Source organism: Phoca vitulina, unplaced genomic scaffold, assembly GCF_004348235.1.
Source record: "Phoca vitulina isolate PV1807 unplaced genomic scaffold, GSC_HSeal_1.0 scaffold21, whole genome shotgun sequence".
NCBI lineage: Eukaryota > Metazoa > Chordata > Mammalia > Carnivora > Phocidae > Phoca > Phoca vitulina.
The window spans coordinates 27803251-27818741 of record NW_022589724.1 but is presented as its reverse complement, the minus strand read 5'-3'; the positions used below and the strand labels follow the sequence as shown (position 1 = coordinate 27818741).

At 55.7% G+C, this 15491-nt stretch overlaps 1 protein-coding gene across 1 annotated transcript in view; it reads right to left on the bottom strand.

Annotated features, from left to right (window-relative positions):
* HMCN2 (hemicentin 2) overlaps nucleotides 1–15491 on the bottom strand; it is a 148486-nt gene that overhangs the window by 94291 nt on the left and 38704 nt on the right. The window contains exons 12-19 of the mRNA XM_032419010.1: nucleotides 14937–15078; nucleotides 14287–14414; nucleotides 13231–13344; nucleotides 10851–11000; nucleotides 4373–4561; nucleotides 3657–3752; nucleotides 3253–3380; nucleotides 1472–1616 (exon numbers count right to left, since the gene is read on the bottom strand). Coding sequence (XP_032274901.1) covers nucleotides 1472–1616; nucleotides 3253–3380; nucleotides 3657–3752; nucleotides 4373–4561; nucleotides 10851–11000; nucleotides 13231–13344; nucleotides 14287–14414; nucleotides 14937–15078 — 1092 coding nt within the window. The remainder of the gene's footprint in view (nucleotides 1–1471; nucleotides 1617–3252; nucleotides 3381–3656; nucleotides 3753–4372; nucleotides 4562–10850; nucleotides 11001–13230; nucleotides 13345–14286; nucleotides 14415–14936; nucleotides 15079–15491) is intronic.

Below are 15491 nucleotides of genomic sequence, written 5' to 3'. Positions count from 1 at the left end.
GCAGGGGGAGTGGGAGAGGGAGAAGCAGGCTTCCCGCAGAGCAGGGAGCCCGATGTGGGACTTGATCCCAGGACCCTGGGATCATGACCTGAGCCGAAGGCAGACGCTTAACGACTGAGCCACCCAGGTGCCCTGGAACCGGGAGTCTTTTAAACCCCACATCTTGAGTCGGTATGAAATTTAAGTGAAACCTACACAGAACCTCACAGAGGTCTGGCACATGGGGCACGCCCAGCCTTTGATCGCGTTATTAATTGGGAGTTATGAGGAGGTGAGACCGCGTTCTAGACCCCGCCTCCTTCTGAACTTTGGTTTTCCTCTAGAAAATGGGTAACAATGTCCTTCCTGCTCATCCTTGGGAGTTTTATGAAACAAATGAAAAAAAAAAAAAACAAAAACGGGACGTTAACATACTTGGTAAATGACAAAATATAACCAAACTTAGTTTAAACTTCTTGTCTTATGTTAAAAAGAACGGTGGTAGCTGGTCATGTGGGTGAAGGGAACAGGGGCTCTCCAACCCTGTGGGAGTGAGTGTAATTGGGTAAAATATACAAAAAGCCCTAAAAATGTGCGATTTCTGTCAGTCAAAAGTCAATTCTACATGAATGGGTTGATCCTAAGGAAAGAATCGCACACGTGGGCAAAGGTGCCCATCCTGGGGAGCAACCCGACAAGAGGGGGCAGGCGAGAGGCTCATGGCTCATCCAAACACATCGTCTTAAACCGAGCCTTCTGAGTATTTATTCACAGAAAATATTCAGAATCTTCTGTCAAGGGAAATACCCAGGTTGTAGGACAGTAATACAGTGTGGTCCCAGTTTGGTTTTTAAATATTTCTGTGTATGTATATATAAAGGATTTATAGAAATATGGATAGAAATACAGATACATAGGGCGTCTGGGTGGCTCAAGTCACTAAGCGTCTGCCTTCGGCTCAGGTCATGATCCCAGGATCCTGGGATCGAGCCCCGCATCGGGCTCCCTGCTCCGCGGGAAGCCTGTTTCTCCCTCTCACACTCCCCCTCCTTGTGTTCCCTCTCTTGCTGTATCTCTCTCTGTCAAATAAATAAATAAAATCTTTAAAAAAAAATACAGATACATAAAGAATTTATATGCACTTTATATAAAGAATGTATGTATTACGTAAAAATTATTTACATACAAGGTAAATAAAGTTATATACAATTTAAGTTACACATAACTCATTACATATATAGTGTGTATAAATGCACATGTGTAAGCTCACATGTGTATAATGTGTGAAAGATACACACCAACATGTAAAATTATCTGGTTCTCCTTAGCTTCTGTATTGTGTTTTACGTGTCTCACCTCGAATTTTCCTACCGTGAAAATGTACTACTTGTGCAATTTTTTTAAACAGAAGTATTGAAGATCAAGTTCTCCCCCTGCCCCTTCCCCATCCTATCACACCCCGCACCCCTACCCCCCCCCCCCCGGGACTCACCCTGGACAACCAACTCCACGTCCCTGTGCTGAGAGCCAGCCGTGTTGGTGACCACACAGCGATACCTCCCTGCGTCCTCCTGCAGCGCCCGGTCAAGGTGGAGGCTGCCATCTGCTCGGATGGAATGCCGGCTGCCAGGTGGGAGCTGGTGAGGGTGAGGGAGCCCCAGTTTGAACTGCGGCCCTACATGGAGCCAGCTGAGAAAGTGCGTTCTGGAGAACCACACTGCCTGCCGGGCCAGTGGGGAGCAGTCTGGACTGAGAAGCTAGGGGTTTGGAGAACCCCTCCCCTTCCCTGAGACTCCTCCACCCTGCAGACCAGCAGGGCTAGGGGTCCTTGACCCCACTCTCCCCACAACCAGCTGAACTGGGAGGGCAAGCTGCCTGACCCCGTGGGCCGATGGGAGCCTCCCCAAGAGTGCAGGATTGGAGCCAGGGCCTTTACTGAGCAGGCGCTGGGGCTCCAAGGCCTTTCCACACTGAAGCTGCAGAGAGGAGGGACAGACTCCTGGGGGGGAAACAGAGCCACACAGAGTAGAACAGGCGTGTGGCCACATCAGATGTGGTCCCAGGGAGAGAAGCAGAGACAGTGGCTCCTGGTGGCTGCCCAGATGTGTACGCACGGGGACCAGGGTGGGGCAGGGAGCACTGGCCCAGAATGGGGCCTGGGGTAACCTCTGTAAAGATGTCTACTCAGCCCGTCTTTGGAGGGGTCCTTTTAAGAACCCTTCCACCAGGCCTGAGCCCTCTTTCGGCCTCCTTGACCCTGTCCCGGGAGCCCAGCCTCACACCCTGCACTCAGGTTCTAGAAGCTGCCCCTGCACCATCTCAAGACCAGGCCCTTCGGGGCTGAGCAAGCTTGAGGGGGTTTCTGCTGGTGGCACGCGGCAGCCCAACAGGCACGGGTCCACCCGGCGTCCCTACTGAGTTAAAACAGACTGCACATCTCCAGCCACTCCCTGTCCTGGCCTCGACAAGGCCCCGGGCCCCTCCTTCCGCACCTACCCATCCGATCCTACTCGGGGAGGCTCCTCACCACTGCAGCCCACACCCCCAGGCAGGGGCCTCCTCGGGGTCGCGTCTAATCACACAGGCTGCAGAGTGAGTCGTCAGCATGATCAGCCTCTGCAAAGCCCACACGCTCCGGGGGCAGGACCCTGTCTGCCCTGCACCAGGGTCTGGGGGCAGGACAGCAGGAACAGAAAGACAGCCACCCGGTCGCTACCTCCCTAGGAGTCCAGAGTCTGCCCATCTGCAGCAGTGACAGCACTTCTCTATGGCCTCGAGGGCACAAGGACCCCAGGATGTCTGAGGACAAGGCGCAAGAATTGAGGAAGGGGGGGGGGGGCAAAGAAGGCGTGGCCACGAGAGGAGAAATGGAAGAAAATAAAGAAAAGCAAATCAATCTGAGTGGAGAAAGCAAGCAGCCACCGTGTGCCCAGCTATGGAGTCAGGGCAGGTAGTAACGGGCCACGTCTCTGCCCCAGAACTGTCGGGGGGTGGGGATGAAAGCACTGTCTCCGCTCCCCAGCCTCAGCACTAGCAGAGCACAAGGTCCTCCGGAGGCTCTCCAGGGGACCAGCAGCCACACGGTCCTCAGCCGGACTTGGGAGGGCGGCAGATGCTATCAGCACATTTATCAGAGAAATTTCTGGAAAGAGGCAGGAAAGAGAGGGAGGAAGGAAGAGCACATCCCAAAACAAGCGAACAGCCAAGCGGAGGCCGAGGGGGGCGCACGACAGCCCCTCCGCCCCCAGGCATCCCCAGAGAGCCAGCGCTCACCGGCAGGCCGGCCTTGAGCCAGCGCCTCTCCGGGAAGGGCCTGCCAGCCAGGATGATGCAGGGCAGGGACACCGGCTGCCTCTCCAGCACCCGGACGGTGGAGGCGCTGCTGGCGATCTGCGGTGGGGCTGTGGGGACAGGAGATGGCATGCGTCACACAGATTCCCATGGGTGGTCACCCCCTCTCCTCCCCAGGGAACCAGTGGAAGCATCAGAACAGGGGCTCCTCCAGGGTCCAAGGGCGCACTTCCTGGGGCATGCTGCTTCCTGGGATCCAGATGCTCCTCTTGGAGAACGTGGCACGGACACATCTGTCCCAGAGCGTGGGCGGCCATGGGGGGGGGTCTCCCTGGGGGGTCCCAACCTCCCCACCAAACCCTCTTCCCCTAGATCCACCAGCGAACCATGTCCGGTCACGACGAGCTGGGCCTCTGCCCGGACCTTCCCAAACACATTTTGAGCTTCACAGACATACAGGGCCTGATCTTCAGGGACCACACCTGAGGGGCAGAAAGAGGCAGGCCTGACTGCCCGGGCTCACCACGGCTCCAGCCCCCCGGGGCAGGCAGCCTTCGGCGCAGCCCAGCCCTGCAGAGGTGAGGTAGGAGGGCTGGGGGAAGCAGCCAAGCCTTGGAAGGGCGGGAAGGCCTCAGCGCTCATCTGCAGAATGGGGGACGTTTCTGAATCCCTGGCCTTGTGGCATGATGGGGTGGGCTTGCTGATGTAAACACAGTGCCTGGCATCCGGCCCTGCGCACAGCAAGCGGTCATAGTAGTGATGGTGGTGGCCATGATAATGGCAACGGTTAACACACAGAACACTTCACACGGGTCAGGAACTCTGCTGGGCGCTTTATGTGTATTACCCACACAGCAACCCCCCCGGGCGGCCTGTTAGTAAACCCAAGTGGTAGGTTTTGTCCTTATCATTACTATCTTGGGTTCAGAGTAGGAGAACGACGTGACCAGGGTCAGCCAGCCAAAATACGACCCTGCACCAACCCTACCCACGGTCAATGCCAGGGGTCAAGGCTCTGCTCCGAGCCACCTGGCCTGGGGGCTGAGAATATCAGAAGCCGTGCTGTCTCCCTTGCCCACCCTCCCCTCCCCCAGTGTCTTACTTTCAAAGAACAGCACGCCCAAATCGGGCTGCCCAGTCCTGCTGCCCCGCCTGGGCCCCAGTGGCTGGCCATCTCCACGGCGCCAGGTGACCAGCGGGGGCGGGCGGCCCATGGCCCGGCATGCCAGGAGGGCACTCCTCCCCAGCTCCACAGTGACGTCCCGGGGCAGCTCCATCAGCTGGGGTGCATCTGCAGGGAAAGGACCAGTCAGCCATGCCTGGTGGCTGAACCCACCGTGCCCCCAGAGGCCTGTTCCTGCCGCCCGCCTCCCCTCCCATTGCTGGGAGGTTCCATTTCTCCCAGCCTCACCCTCATGAACCTGGGGCTGACTCATATCCAGGGCTCCAGGGCCAACCTGAGCTTGGCTTGGTCCAGGCCTGGAGAGCTCTTAGGGATGAGGCAGAGGGAGCGGCCTTTGGTGGGACGAAGCTGCCGCCACGCCTCATACCCCTGCATGGGGTCACGGGGGCCTCGCCGGGCCTCGCCGTGCAGGGGAAGGCAATAGGCCTGTTCCTGGCAGCAACACCTCCCGGGAAGCCCACCTCTGAGGGGTGGCAAGGCAAGCTCCAGCCACAGGAGCCCAGCTACCTCAGAGACCCTCCCCTCTCTCGCCCTCTTCCACCTTCCTCCGGCAGGTGTCCTGAACTTGGGCAACAAACTATCCTGACCCCCAAAGAGCCAAATCTGTGGAGAGATGAATGGTCATCTTCACTCTCCTCTCTACATCTCTGTTTGCTAACATTTTTGTAAGGAGTACATAAAACTCCACCACAAAATGAAAACATGCTTACTATAAATAAGGTGACCTTACACTTGATGGTCCAAATGGGACACTGGAACATACTAATCAGGGCACCAGGACAACAGTCCCAAACAAGGACTGCCCTGCTCATGGGAGTTAAACAAAACTCCAATAATACACAAGAATATACTTCCCCCAGTTTTTGCTCCACACACCCCAAATCTCATGCCCTTCCCCAGGGTCATCACTGTTAACAGTTTGTAGTGTTTCTTCTAAACTTTTTTCGAAGCATTGTCTTATATTTATAATCAGGAGAAAATAAGTTGTTTCCCAAAACACAAAGTCATGATCCTTTCTACCCTTCGGCAGGCCAGGAGATGGCCCAATTCCAGATGGGTCCAGGCCCTGTCCCTGCAGCTTATGGGCACGGTTCTCAGGTCCCTGTCCCCAGACCTATGACCAGTAAGGTCCCCTAGCCTTTTTTTAACCTGTGGCATCCAACACCATGGAAAATCCTCCACCCCTTTATTCTGTCCGCCTCCCTCCAGAAACCTCCCCCATCCATCCAAATCATGACATCAAATTTCCCTCCTGGCCTGGGGATTAGGGATGTTCCAAGGAGATATAAACACAACTTGGAAAATTACTGCAAGGAGGACACCACCCACATGCCTCTCTTTCTTGTTGGGGCCTGGCAGCTGCCGAGACCCAGAATCCCAGAAAGCCTCCACTCCGGGCTCGCCTCAGATAGGATCATTGCTCCCGCAGAGCCCTGGCCCCGGGAGGCACGACTTTGCCATCCCCCACTTGCTGGGCAGAGCTGAGCCCATGGCAGATACCCCCAGAGCCTGCCTTCACCCGCTCCGTCCAGCCAGACCTGCTTCTTGACCTCCTTCGCCCCCAAATAGCCCAGCTTTGTCTCCAGACTGTGGGACACAACAAAGCACACTCTTCCCCATTGTCCTCCCAGTCCTGAACTTCCCCCCAAAAAAGGGACAACCGGCTTATGATAGTTAGCAAATAATACGTACAGAGGGTAGCATTTGGAATGCCTATTAAGGGACAGGCAAGGTGACGGTCCTTTTAGAAACAACAATTTCATCAACCCCATTTTACAGATGAGGAAACTGAGGCTCAGTGAGATTAAGGAGGGTGCCCAAGGGCACAGCTCGAAGTCAACGGCAGAGGAGGGCTCAGAGCTTAGGTCTGGCTGTTGCTAAGGCCCAGGCTCCCACCCACCGCACCCCTGTGTCCCCCCGGGTCCTCAGAAGCAACTTGGCTGCTATTTCAGCCAGAGCCGCACCCACCTCTTCTGTCCTCTCTTTGGGGTGAATCCCGAAGCAGCCAAATCCCAGACTCAGATCCCACCCAGAAAACTCTGACTCGGCCTCCGGCATAGCCATCCCCCCACCCCAGTCTCACTGGAGCCCCCAAATAAGGCAGGACCCCAGAATCCTCATATGCCAGAGCTGAAGGCCCTCTGCTCCCCTCATTTGCAGATGGGAAACTGAGGCCGGGGGCAGGGGCAGGGGCAGAGCCGGGCCTGAGTCCTGCAGCATGTCGGTGGGGGCTGGGCTCCCAACCCAGTGCCCTTCCCAGAGACTCATCAGAGGTTCAGCCACCTCTGTCCTCAGCCCTCCTCCTCACGGACTCCCAGGTGACCCCTGCAGTAATCCAGGGAGCGACCGTAAACTGGCCCTGTGTTCAGACAGAATGTCAGGGTGTCTGTCACTGGGGGGAATGGCTTCCACAGCCCCCTCCTGGGAAGGTTCCTGCAATTGGGCCCAGGCTGCAGCCGCCGGTGCACTCTCATGGGCCTCTTCCTCCTTAGAAAAATATTAACAATTTGGGGCACCTGGGTGGCTCAGTCAGTTAAGCGGCTGCCTTTGGCTCAGGTCATGATCCCAGGGTCCTGGGATCGAGTCCCAGTTCGGGCTCCCTGCTCGGCGGGGAGTCTGCTTCTCCTTCTGACCCTCCCCACTCTTGTGCTCTCTCTCTCACTCTCTCTCTCTCAAATAAATGAATTAAATCTTTAAAAAAATATATTAGCAATTCTATTTTATCACCGCATTGACATAAAGGCAGACAATCCAGGCTGGATTCATTTTCATCTACTTGTTGTCATCCATTTGTTTCCTTCTGATTTTAAAAGAAATTAGAATCAGAGCATTGTCCTGGGGCCCTGGACCTATCCCAGGCCCTGGGTTTGTGCCCGCTGTGCCTGATGGAAAAGCCAAACCTGCTTCTCTCCTGCTCCCCTAGGCTGGCCAGGGGTTCTCTGCACTCCCCAAAGCATAAGCTCTTCTCCCCTGCTCATCTACCCGGCAACCTGGGGCTCCCAGGCCAGGAACAGAAGGCAGGGACAGAAATGAGGAAACACAGAGGAATGAGCATCCTCTCTTCCTGAGTGAGAATCCAGCAGGTGCAGATAACTTAGCTCAGAGCAGCTGGTCTCAGGGAACAGAAAGGGCGCTGAACTTGGGATGGGCATGCCCGGTCACCAGCCATGTGATGAATCTCGCCGCCTCCCTGGGCCCGGGGCGGCCAGCGTGTTGAGTATCTATTCCATTCAAGCCCCGAGCGAAGCCCGTTCTCTCATTAAATCTCTCAAGGACCCTATGAGCAAAGCTCTATTACTTTCCTCCCTTTTCACAGATGAGGAAAGGAAGGCTCAATAACTTGGCCAAAGAAGCAGTGGAGTCTGGGCATCATCCAGTCTGCCGGATGCCAGGCCCAGAGGTAATGCAAAGGTGCCCTGCGGGCGGAGCCACCAACACTGGCACCCGCCGCCCTCCTTCCCAAACGCGGCTGGGAAGCCGGTTCCTAGCTCAACAGCAGGAGCTGGGCACAGCGCCCAGCTGTTCCCCGCCCTGGAAGGCTCTGCCGGCCTGGCTAGGAAGGCCGGGCCACAGCTGCCACCCAGATGGGCAGGAAATTTGATTTCCCACCACTGCTGCCAGGCCAGCTCTCTTCAGACACACAGATGCTGGGCCACTGCCCACCCCTTCCCCGACCTCAAGGCCGAAGGCCACCAGTGGCCAAGAAGCCTGCCTCTGGGATGCCAGCCGTCTCCTCCTCTGACATGGGGAACCCGCCCTAAGGTCCATTGCTGACAGGTGAAGGAATAGGACCAGGAGGGTGTGTCAGCCTGGACCCCAAAGAAATAAGGCACTGCTGAAAAGAAATCAGACACGGAGCAAAGGATGATTGCCTGTGACAACACCAAGTACAGCCCTGGCTGGAGCACCCTCTACGCTCACCCAGAACCTACTGACTATTAACAACAACAGTGACGTTGATCAGAACCCCTCAGGCCCCAGGCCAGTCTTACCTTGCACTCCTCAACATCCTAGAGACATTTTGCCGACGAGGAACCCAAGGCTCAGAGTGGGGAAGCAATGTCCAAGCTCACCCTGCTGCTGAGCATCACGATGAAGTCCAGGGGCTAAAGGCCTGGACCCTGGGTTCGGAGCTCAGCTCTGCCACTCAGCAGCTGTGTGACCTTGGGCAAGTCACTTAACCTCTCTGTGCCTTGGGTTCCCCGTCTATATAGGAGATAATGACAGAACCCACCTCAAAGAGTTGTTGAGAGGTTTACATGTTAGTACACGAAACATGCTTAGAGCTGGCCCGTACCTGGCAAATTTCATAGATATCCCGGCTTATGTTTATCGTTACCAGGCTCTAAGCCTGCACCTTTCCACACCCACCCCACCCTACCTGAGAGCGAGCCACATAGCGCACTCTCTACAGGGAACATCGAAGCACATCAACTCTCCACCCTAAAAACTCTCACCAACCCCGCAGGACCAAGCCCAAATGGTGCTAGGCTCCTGAGGCTGAGCATGACCCACAGCAGGTAGCAGCCTCCTGGGCGCCCCTCAGCCCCGCCTCAGTCTCACTCCCTGGCTCGCTTCTCCTGCCGTGGGGAGATCTGCACATGCTGCTCCCTTCGCCTCGAACACTGCTCCCCAGCTCATCACCTGCCTGATGGTTTCTGGGTTTCTCAGACATCACCTCCTCCAGGAAGCCTTCCCAGCCCCCAATGTCTGTTGGACTCCTTCTCTGGGCACCAACAGCTCCCCATGGATACCACTTGCAAATGCTCACTACCCTGAGTATCCCACTTGTCTGTTTGCCATCTCTCTCCTTGACACCAAGAGCAACACAAAGGCAGATGCCGAGTCTCACCTGCTGTTTTGTCCCCGGCACAGGGCCTGGCCACCTGGTGACCGCGCGAGGGAGGGAGGAGTGACAGAACCAACAACTGAAGGCTAAGGGTACCCCAAGCCCGGGAGAATCCAACCCTGACATGGCACCATCGTCCTCGGGGCCAGAACCTTCTACTCACAAGGCCTGCTCCACCCAGGGCCCCTCACTGTCCTTGGGGAGCCCCTTGGCCATCCCACCCAGCCTCGACAAGCACATTGTTGATTCTCTGTGCTTCCCCAGGACTCCCAGCACCTGGCCTTCCCGCCGTGGCCACGGCAAACCCCTCAGAGCCCAGTTCATGCTGGCCCAGCATGCCGAGGAGCTGTGCCCACAACTTTGAGCAATCCCCAGGGCCCTGGGTGCAGGCCTGGAATTCAGACATCATGACAGTCACAGCCAAGGCCATGCACCAGCCACAGAAGAACCCAGACTCCCCATCTGTAAAGAGGGGATAATCACCCATCTGATTATTAAGCACTCGAGATGGGCTAAACCCTGTGCTAAGCATTATATGCCTGATCTCACCGAACCCTCCCAGCAACCCCATTTTACAGATAGGAAAACTGAGGGTCAATGACTCAACCAAAGCACATAGATGGTAAGTGATAGAGATAAGACAGGAACTCAGATCTCAGGGATGACCATGCCCAAGCTTGAACCAAACTGTCTCTGTGGTAGGCAGCCTCCAAGGTGGCCTCCTGGGATGCACACACTTGAGTAGCCCCTCCCACCCATCGTGTACCAGGGTTGGTCTGTGTGACCAAGAGAATATAGTAGAAGTGACAGTATGTCACTTCCAGGACCGGCTGGTTATAAAGACTGCAGCTTCCTTGTGGGATTCTCTCTCTTTCCCTCTCCCTCCCTCTCTTTCTCTCTCTCTCTTCTCCCTCTCTTTTCTCTCTCTCTCTCTCTCTCCCTCTTTCCCCTCCTCTCTCCTCCCTCTTTTCTCTCTCCTTTCTCTCTCTTCTCTCTCTCTCCTCTCTTTCTCTTCTCCTCCCTCTCTCTCTTCTCTCTCTCTTCTCTCTCTTATCCCCCCCCCTTTTCTCCCCCCTCTCTCCTTCTCTCTCTCTCTCCCTCCCTCAGCTCCCTTGCTCATGGGAATCCATGTCAGGAGAAGCCTTCTAGAGACGCCCACATGGGGAAAGAACTGAGGCGTCCTGCCAACAGCCACGTGAGTGAATCCAGACTGGCTCCTCCAGCCCCAGTCAAGCCTTCGGATGATGCAGCCCCGGCTGAAGCATTAACTGCAATCCCGTGAGAGCCTCCGAGCCACAACCACCCAGCCAAGCCACTCCTAAACCCTGGCCCTCCAGAACTGCAAGCAAATAAATGCTTACTGTTTAAGCCACAAAGTTTTGGGGCAATTTGTCATACAGCAAGAGGCACTGTGCCCTTGGTCCCACATGCTCCGGATGCACATGATACAGATTCCACACCGGCATTCTCTATGGCAGAGTTCCCTCCTCCCTGCTCAGAGGCAGGGCAAAGGGGGAGGGGGCAGGTGGGGACAAGGTGTACACTCACGTCCAACCTCCAGCTGGATCTCTGCGGAAGCATCGCCCATCTCATTGACAGCTCGGCAGGTGTAGATGCCAGCATCCCTCTCCTGAGCTGCTGGGATCCGCAGCGTCCCAGAGCTGGAGCCCTCAGGGGCCAGAATCATTTCAAGACCCCCTGCACCAAAGATGGGAAAGCATCAGGCGGGTGCCCGCAGTGGTCACGGAGGCTGGGGTTCCAGGCTGCTGAGCCTTCCTGACCCTCAGGCTCCTGTAACTGCACTGGGCTGGAGCCTGGGAGGGGCCGAATGGGGCACGGTCCCTCCCCAAAAGCCAGGACCCCCATTATTTAACAGGGACAGAGTTTCAGTTTTGTAAGAGGAACAGAGTTCTGGAAACGGATGGTGGTAATGGTTATACAACAATGTGAATGTACTTAATACTACCAAGCTGTATCCCTAAAAAGGGTTAAGATGTAAAGTTTGTTATTTGTATTTTACAACAATTAAAAAAAAATTTTTTTTAAGTCAGGACTCCTAGCTCCAGCCCTGCAGGGGGGGCTTTCCCTGAGCCCCTCTGCTGACCAGGAGTGAGGCCCAGCCTGTCCCCCTACTTGTGACAGGCTCAGCACCCACAGACTCCTTGCCTGGGCCTCCCTGCTGGGTCCCCATCCTCTGCCCCAGTTCCAGACTGAGGTCACCCCGGGATGAGCACACCCCACCCACTGGCTGCCTCTCTGACACCTGACCCCAGGCAGGCCTCGCTCCTTTCTCCTGCCTGTGGTCTACACCCAGGCTCCCCTGATCCCAACCTACTTTCTACATTTTAATATAATTTTTTATTTTTATTGTTTTTATTGTGATAAAATGTACATAACACAAAACTTGACCACTTTAAGCATTTTGAGTGTCCGATTCAGTGGCATCAAATACGTTCACGTTATTGTGTAACCATCCCCTCCGTCCGTCTCCAGAACTTTCTCATCTTGCCAAACTGAAACTCTGTCCCCGGTAAACACTGACCCCCCCCAACCCCGCACACCCAGCCCCTGGTGCCCACTCTTTTCCTTTCTGTCCCTACACATCTGCCTCGTCTAGGTCCGTCCCGTAAGTGGAATCATAGAGTATTTGTCCTTCTGTGTCTGGCTGATTTCACTCTGCATCATGTCCCCGAGGCTCATCCGTGTTGTTCTCAGAATTTCACCCCTTGTTTTCAAATGAAAAAAAATTTTAATTGTGGTAAAAAACACAGAACAAAATTTACCATCTTAACCATTTTCAAGAGCACAGTTCAGGGGTGTTAACTGTATTTACACTGTTGTACAATGTGAATTCCACCTCTTTTCCAGTCTGAATAATATTCCACTGAGAGAGGCCCTTTTAAAAAGTGTTCCCAGGGCAGGCTCTCGGCCAGAACAGGAGAGACACGAGCACCGAGTCAGGAGTCCCGGGGCCTCTGCCACCCAGGGGTAGCCTGGCACAAAAGGCTCACACTCTGAGCTGCTTCTGCCTGTGTCCAAGTCAAGGTGGGCTCTGACAAGCTGGCAGACAGGTGCCATGAATGACAGAGCCCGTCCAGGTGGGAGAGGGCAACACGGGTGAGGGCTGACCCTTGGGAGGAGCTAGGATTCTACTCCTGGAAAGACAGGAGCAGCCCCTGCTGAGGGCTCAAGAACACTCCCATCAGCCAAACTCCAGCTCGGAGTCCGGCACTGGGAAGACCCTCCGTACCCATTGACTCAAAAGAGCCTCAGAACAGCCCTGGTACTACTGGTCCCCATTTCTCAGATTAACCGCATCACCATCACTAAGAACACTGAACCCAGGGGCGCCTGGGTGGCTCAGTCGGTGAAGTATCTGCCTTCGGCTCAGGTCAGGATCTCAGGGTCCTGGGATCGAGTCCCGCGTCAGGCTCCCTGCTCAGTGGGGAGTCTGCTCTTCTCCCTCTCCCTCTGCCCCTCCTCCCTGCTCATGCTCTTGCTCGCTCTTGCGCTCTCTCTCAAATAAATAAAAAAATCTTAAAAAAAAAAAAAAAGAACACCATGCCCAGCCCACATGCCAGGCTTGTTCTAAACAGTTTACTTATGTGAACTCATCTCGTCCTCACACAACTAACCTATCTGATGTTCCCCATTTCCCAGATAAGGAAGCAGGCTCAGCGATGCCAGGTCACCTGCCCGCTGTCACCCAGGGGAGCTAGAATTCAAATCTGTGTCTACTCTAAATCTTGCTCCTCACCACTGAGCTGCGTGGATGCTCAGCTGGGGGAGGGGGTGCTGCTAGAACGGGCCAGTCCTCCCAGACACCCCATTCGCAGTGCCACTCCGCACCCCATGACCATTCCGGAAAGCTGATCCTCCAGGGGCCCCAGAGGGACAGTTCCCCAGGCCCCTCTCCCACCTGGCGTACCTCGATACCAGATGACCCGGGGTGGGGGCACCCCAGACACCTCACACACCAGCACAGCCTGGTCCCCGACGGCGGACAGCACCACCGCATTTACTGCAGAGACGGACGGTGGATCTGCGTGGGAGCAGATGGGGAGCTTGGGACCCGCCCAGACTCCCTAGGTCAACAGTGCAGCTTCTCGCGGTGGGGGGGGGGTGAGCGAGGACAGGGAAGGAGCTGCACCCCCTGCCTCCTCCCCACCCCCCACCACTCAGGGACCGTCACCGCAGAAAGATCTAGCCACTGTTGGTTTTCTTAAAAGTTTCTGACCCAGGACCTCTAATTAAAACCAGTCACTCCTGGAACCAACCCACCCCACACACATCCGTTTCTCATTGAATTTGCCATAAAAGTCGAAACCTGGGGCACCTGGGTGGTTCAGTCGGTTAAGCGGCTGCCTTCGGCTTGGGTCATGATCTCAGGGTTCTGGGCTTGAACCCCCAGTTGGGTTCCCTGCTCAGCGGGGAGTCTGCTTCTCCCTCTGCCTCTGCCCCTCCCCCTGCTTCTGCTCTCTCTCTTAAAAAAAAAAAAAAAAAGCCAAAACCCTACAAGGTCCTAAATGCCCTGCATGGGCTGCCCATCCCTCCCCCTGTCCCCGTCCCTGACTCCCTCCCAGCCTCTCCATACCAGCCTTCTTGTCGCCTCCTGAGCACCCCAGACTCATTCTGACCTCAGGGCCCGTGCATCACCGGGTCCCTTTCCCATTCTTGTCTCTGGTGAGCATCCACCCCTCGTGGAGGCCTTGGCCCATCCTGTGTGTACCAGCCGTGTCCCTCCCGTCCCCACCTGCACATCACACTGCTCCCATAGCACACTCCGAAAGCACCGTTATCCGTTTGCATGCTCATTCTGTGCCTCCCCATGAGAATATGAGCTCGCCCCGGGCAGGGACCATGTGTTCACTGCTGTATCCCCAGGGCCTGGCAGACAGCAGATGCTCAACAAGTATTTGTGGATGGGAAGGAGGGAGGGAGGGAGAGGAGGGAGGCTCTTCTGAGATGCCCGGGGCCCAGGTACCTGTATAGTAGAGGGTGACCATCTCTTCGTCTGTGCCGACCTCATTCGCAGCCTGGCAGCTATAATTCCCAGCATCCTCTGGGGCCACTCCCTGAATGATCAGGGTTCCCTGGGCATCTACATGGATTCTGGAGTCAGGCCATAAAACAACATGTTCAATGGCCAAAGGGCCAATGAGGTCCAGTCACCCAAGGACTACCTCAGTCATCACCAACAACAAATTAATTAATAGCATCACTAGTGATCGCCATTTTCTACTGACTGCTTCTCTGTGCCTGGCTGTGTGCTCAGAGCTTTACATAGATTGTCCTTGTTAATGCATGAGGTTCAGAGAGGTAAAGCGACTTGCCCAAGGTCACACAGCCTGAATGGCAGGGGCAGGATTCAAGCACAGGTCTGCTGGATTCTGGAACTATAGCTCCCTGACCCCTGAGCTCATACTGAGGCATCATTATATTTCCAAAGTGATCTTGCTCCTGAGTCTCAAATGATCCCAGAAGAAGGCAGGACAAATGCTCCCCTCTCCCCGCACCACCCCCCGCCCACCGCCGCCCCATTTACAGGTAAAAAGATGGAGGCCCAGAGGCATCCCCCAGGAGTCCGTATTCACCTGCTCCTGGTCCCAGAGCCCCTGGCCCTGGGCCCCTCACCTGCTGTCCTCTTGCAGAGCATGACCCCCACGGCTCCAGGAGATGTGGGGTGTGGGGTATCCAGAGGCTGAGCAGCTGACGTTCACCTCCATACCCTGGGAGAAGTGCTGGGACCGGGTGTGGATGCTGACCTGGGGGGCCTCTGCAGTATAAAGAGTGGACAGGTGGGGAAGAGCCCGTCAGGGCAGCCATGCTGTTCCAGGTGCCCAGACCCAGCCTCCTCTCCATCCCCAAAGTCACAGATGGGCCAGACGTAGGAAGCAAAGGCCCCAAGGGGCCTGAATCCCCAGGGAGTGGCTTTCCTGGGAACTGGGGTTGACCAGGCAGCCGCCCAGGCCACATGAAGTGGATTTCTAATGCCCCCACAGGTTCTGCTCCGGGCTGAGCATCTTGGAGAGGCTCAGGCAAATAGGCAGATGCCAGAGCTGGGGACGACTCTCACCTCCAGTGCCCTTGAGTGGACCCCAAGGCCTGCCCGAGTATTGGCCCCAAACCTAGGTTCTATTCACAGTACAATAGGCTTGTTGGACTCAAACAGACCTCACCAGGCCAACT